A 6,000-nucleotide genomic window follows, 5' to 3' on the forward strand; every position below is an offset into this window, starting at 1 on the left:
TTTTGAGAAAAGATCCAAAAACCGTGTTTTTGAGACATAATTTGTATGGGCTCACATGAGGGGGTGTGAGCTTGAAATCGTAACTGACCAAAACGTTAACATATTTTTTCTGATGTTGCGTAACCGGATCACGCAGTGGTACCTAGCCCAAAATCATTAGTTGATGAGCTTTAACCTGCTCACGTTGTACGTTGTAGCTTTTTATGGAATAGGTAAGGCTAATATATAATGAATAAAAAATTATTATTTTAACGAATCATTTGGTTTTGTGCAGTGTTCAGGGGCTTACAAATTTGACTAGTTTATTCGTAATAATATCCATCTACATTCTTTCGATCTGGTGCTACCAAAGCATTATTAGCGGAGCTCTCTCGTGGGAAGACGGCCGGCGCGAGCGGAGCATCATATTTATAATGATACTTATATATTATATATATTATAATCATAATTACTTATTATTTTGTCTCAAGTTTAACATGTAACTGGTAAAACTGAATCTCAAAATCTAGTAAGCCTATAATATAAGTTTTCAAGCTTCTCGAAGAATAGTTAAAGGGCCACTTGGACGAAAATCGCTCCAAAATTAAAACTCTTTCGTTCGAGCTGGAACTTTGCTGAAATAATCTTGAATACATTAAGAACCACCCACTGGAATATCTTTCTGATATTCGAAAGGAAAGGGCCAAAAGTTTACGATTTATTTTCGTCCGCCATTAATTTCTTTGAATCACAGAATTCGACTCAAGAAGACTGGCACGAGTACTTATGACGTCATTTACTCAACCCAAACCAAAACATTGGTGGGTAATGTATGTACCATGTTCGTAAAACTCGGTTTATTTGGTTTATTCAGAAAATATATAATGTTTCATTCGGTTTCCTAACTACTATATGACCAAACAATGTCTAGGCGCTGAAATGTTTCAGTTTCTATAATACTGACGATCATAATTCGAAAATTTCAATACATCTCGGCACGCCAAGAATCACAACAAAGTAGGACGCATGGACGAGATTCTAGCGGTTCCATCGCGCGAAGTGACTGAGATATTCGGGATTTATTCGAATCATTTTAAGGATAACAATTTTTCAAGGTATACTAGTATTTACATACAAGGGCAAAATTTGGGTCCGCGAGACATCCGACACAATGAAAGAAAAATCTACGAGCTGAGTGACAGACGCCGCTGTCGCGCGAGTAATAAATAAGAAACCTTTGACATGTTCTATTACAAAGATGATATTAGATAATCGTATGTTTATACCTATTCAATGCATAATAAACATTTTGAAGCAAATAATAACCGTTCTGTAGTAAATCAGCTAGGAGAATTACGAGCTCACATTCTAAATTATTCGGCACATAGATCTAAGTATATTGTCACAAATCTTTATATCACAACGCAGAATTCAAAAGGCAATCGGTTGTTTTCATAGCATCAATCACTATTAGATTACATTGAAACTTCAAATTTAAGATCTTTATATCATGGACAGTACGTAGCAAATACAAATAATGAAATGAACGTAAGGAATTTTTATGAAAACCTCTTCCCAAGCATTACTTCTTCTTCTAGTTCGGCTTCATCTTCATACATTATAACTTATGGTTCTAACTCTTCAGGATTGACAAAGCGAGCGTCCAAAGGAGTTTCCATCATATTTGAAGAGGTATCAAAGGTTTAAAAAAAGTCTGTTTAGAGATTCTTTTCACGATAACGCGATTAAAACATCAAATAAACTTCAGGTAATCTAACAAGAAATGTATAGTCAAAACGACGCTAACATGACGGTGTTGAGTAAATGACGTCACAGCGTAAAACTGCTGTACATAATGACTCGTTGGCCGTGAGTCAAAAAATTAATGGCGGACGAAAATAAATCGTAAAATTTTGGCCCTTCCCTTTCGAATATTAGAAAGATATTCCAGTGGGTGGTTCTTAATGTATTCAAGATTATTTCAGCAAAGTTCCAGCTCGAACGAAAGAGTTTTAATTTTGGAGCGATTTTCGTTCAAGTGGCCCTTTAATTTTTTTATGAAAGGAATAAAAATATTTTAATGAAGAATTAGGATAAGAAAATTATTTTTTACTGAGACATTTGGTTTTGACGTTAAGGTCCTCCATTTGACTAGTTTAGTTATTTAATGATCTCCAGCTAGTTTTCTATCTGATGCTACCAAAGCATTTATTTTCTTAATTTTACAGCTTCTCATTAATCCCATATAGGTAACTGTCCAATTATTTTCTTAATTGGACAGGTCTTGTTGATATGGGATTAATTAGGCAGCCATATAATTAATAGGAAATGGGATTTCATGCTCCCCAATCAAGAAATAATTAAACTCGAAAAATTCCTCTGACTGCTAAATTGGACTCGGTGTACGGCCTCATCCAATTTTGTCAGTCCTCAGAATATTCCTCGTCCAATTATTTCTTAATTGGACGGCATGGAGTCCTATTACATATACTAATTTCGTTGCGGTAAAAATACTGTTCTTATAAAAACATAAAACTCTTCATATGGATAACCAAACATTGTTATGTAAAAGAAATAAAAGTAAGCTTATATTTAGCTCACCTTTTCTTAACCAGTTTTCAAATCTGTCTTATGGTAATGATTTGTCCATAAAAAGTTCGGAAATCTCCGAAATTTGGATTTTTATGAAAGACATGCAAGGTAAATTTCACTAAACTTTATTGGATCATCTGTACTTATCTTTCGTTTTTCAAGTAAAATTAACCAGGTATTCAAAGCTTAAATATGTCGACCATGTAAAACTTTGTCGAAGAATTTTTCAAGAACAAAACTAACCCCTGGGGTGGCTGGTGGTGGGTTGGTTACATGTGACAAAATTCCTAAGTGGGAGGTGTAAAGTACCAAGGTCGAAAACAAAGACTTGTGCGAAGACAAGTGCATTTCGATTTTATTTTTTCACTTTATAGTTTTCATTATTGGGGACATTATCTTCATCTCGAGGGAGAAAAAATTTGAAGATAATTACTTACTTACTAAATAGCGGAGCGCAGTCATACTAAAAATAGCTTTGCATAATTAGACCCCCCGGCGAGATTCGGACAAACAAACCGATAGTTCACTGTGTATTACTGTGAATGAGTACGCTTCAACCCAAAAAAATCGCGATTTCATTGCAAGATGGTCACTACGAAACACTGTTGTTGGGGACAGTGTAAAAATGACTCGAGATACCCTGACAAACTGCCCAGATCGTTGAAAGAAATGGCAGATTTGGGCAAAAAGATATATCTCCCTTTTCCGAAGCCATGGAACGATCTTGAGAGATGCCAACGATGGGTTAATGCCTGCTCTCGCGAAGATTTCACTGTAAAATGTATCACAAAAGACACGTATATTTGTGTAGAACATTGGCCTGGAGAAAAGGGACCGACCACAGAATTTCCAGACCCGTTGAAAGCGAATCTTTCGACTAGCGGAGTGGCGAAGGCAACACGAAAGAGAAAGCTCCCCAAACAACGACAACAGGCTGAACAACAGCAGACAAAGAAGTGCTGTGCTACCAACGATACTCCCATTGAAAGTCAAGACTATCAAGAAATTATGGAGGAGAACTGTCTTGTACAAGATGAAGGGAATTATTTAGAGAATAATAAGGCAACACAAACGGACGTAACAAAGCACGAGCTGGCAAGTAAAATCGAGAACATGATTTTACGTAATGAGCTCCAGTCTGGCTCATCTAGCGCCCCCAAAGTTATAAGCAATATATCTTATGAAGTCGTTGTGCACCATCCAGACCAAATGAAACATTTTGTTGGCCTCACATCGTCACAATTTGAGATGCTTCATGAGTTTCTTAATGATGTTTGCCCTCTAGAAACAATCTCATATTGGGGTTACAAAGATCGAAAGATATCAAAAGTAAAGTGCCAGCGAGGAATGTCCAAGTGGTCTTCTCGAGAGAAGCTGTACATTTGTCTCTTGAGGCTAAAAACTGGATTCACCATCAGGACGTTGTCTGTATTACTCAGTTCTCCCGACAAGGAAATCAAAGATAGCTATATCAGAGTAATATTTACAACGTTTATTCAGCTGATGTATAAGATTTTTCGACAAATGGAGACGGTGATGTTCCCATCGAGACAGATATTGAGCCGCTTTCTACCAAGGGTTTTCAAGACCCTTAAGAATGTGCGATGCAGCATTGACTGCACAGAATTTCGTGTTGAAACGTCGAGGAACTTTGCTCAACAAGGAAATACCTTTTCCTCGTACAAACACGCCAACACTTTTAAGTGTCTCATTGCATGTACACCAAATGGAGGAGCATGTTTTATATCAGATCTGTTTGAGGGAGACATTTCTGACGTTGAAATTTTTGAGGAAAGTGGAATCATGAAGCACATTCAACCAGGGGATGTTATTTTAGCTGACAGAGGCTTTACAGTTCAAGATAACTTGTACCCACTCCAAGCCAAAGTAAAAATTCCTTCATTTTTGAAGGGGAGAAAGAGCCTATCAGCACAAGAAGAACTTGACACACGAGTTATAGCAAAGGCGAGAATACACATTGAAAGATTCAATCAGAGACTCAAACAGTTTAAGCTTGTGGGAAGGAAAATCCCTCTTTCGATTGCACCATTAGCTACACAAATAGTGGTAGTTGCGTGCGTGCTTGTTAATTTCCAAGAGGTCTTATGTAAGTAAATCATGCATGTGATCATAGCTAGGGGATGCCCATGAAAGGGTGCACCTGCACCCCTGTCAGGACATTGAAGGCCCACTCTTTGGCTACAAGAAGTTAAATATTTATCTAATTTAAAATGTTTGTATCAAAATAATTACAACAGAACTGTCTCTGTTAGGGTATTGTTAAACAAAGTCTCCCAGATAAAAACAACTCTATGGCATATACTGTATAATGATTGTATTTGGTTCATGTTGAGCAAATTTTCAACCACATTCACCCATCCTAGCTATGGACCTGCCCATGTCAGGCATTTGTATGAATAGAACACTTGAACATTGGACTTTATGTAAGTCAATGAAATATTGACTTGTGACAGACATAAGCAAGTGCAGATAGTCCCTTCAAGGTCAACTGAATGTTCTTGTGTACATGTCATTGTACTTAATATGCCATATACATCTGAGCTTGCATAAAAGACAGTATGTTACAAGTCATCATATATAGCTTTGTTAAAGCACTGTTTGGGTTTTAAAATTCACTGGTGTAGATTAAGTGAACAATAGGCTTTTGTAATATTGACATACGGAATTAGCAATTTGACTAAAGAAATGTCACATGGTTTTATATCTGTGTTAACAAATTAGTGGCTTTCATAAACTCATGAAATACACTTTAACATGTTTATCGCACTACGTCACTCCATTCCTTTGTTTTCTGCTGTGTTTATGTAGCTATTACACTGTAATCAGTACAATTTATTTCATGAGTTAATGAAACACACTCTATAACATAGAAGAAAGTTCAAAAGGTAAAACGATGCTATAAAAAAATGATAAAAATGAAATGATATTATGCACTGAAATGCAACCTGGTGATTATCTAAACAATATAAATTACATGGCTTATTGAATATCCAAGTGGCTGTGCCTTATAAATAGAAAGGCCAGAGTTTGGCTTTCTGTACTCTTTAAGACCGTCATACACAAGCCATGCATGAAAGTGGTTGAAAACACAGATATAATGATGGCCATTCCATAATGTAACACTGTGTAAATATAGTTCCTTTGTGTTCAGTTTTATAACCATAGGTAAATTGTCCATCCGTAAATAGCCTGCTCTACTGGCTAAGTCCAAAGAAAAGATAAAAATATCTCCAAAACTGCAAAAGTGACGTGCTGTACTTGTTCTCATACCAGAGCAGTGCCATGATAGATACTGTGTTCCATTACAATCAATTGAAATATTTTGTGTGCATGGAATTCCAATTGATGGCTGACTGTAGAACTTTCTTTGACATAGAGTGGGACCAGGATTTAGCCATTCAGATAGTG

At 36.4% G+C, this 6,000-nt stretch overlaps 1 protein-coding gene across 1 annotated transcript; it reads left to right on the plus strand.

Moving 5' to 3' along the window:
- The first annotated feature begins 3,020 nt into the window (after window positions 1-3,020).
- On the plus strand, window positions 3,021-4,880 carry LOC148912987 (uncharacterized). Its single transcript, XM_089026897.1, has one exon. The coding sequence runs from the start codon at window positions 3,157-3,159 to the stop codon at window positions 4,684-4,686; it is 1,530 nt and encodes a 509-aa protein (XP_088883023.1). The 5' UTR covers window positions 3,021-3,156; the 3' UTR covers window positions 4,687-4,880.
- Window positions 4,881-6,000: the final 1,120 nt, after the last annotated feature.

Source organism: Actinia tenebrosa, unplaced genomic scaffold (genome assembly GCF_029948245.1).
Source record: "Actinia tenebrosa isolate PJP-AT-01 unplaced genomic scaffold, QUT_ActTen_1.0 PGA_scaffold10__47_contigs__length_13832649, whole genome shotgun sequence".
Lineage (NCBI taxonomy): Eukaryota > Metazoa > Cnidaria > Anthozoa > Actiniaria > Actiniidae > Actinia > Actinia tenebrosa.

Excerpts from the sequence above, each read along its gene's own strand:
- LOC148912987 (XM_089026897.1), top strand. The coding sequence starts at position 3,157 with ATGGTCACTACGAAACACTGTTGTTGGGGACAGTGTAAAAATGACTCG.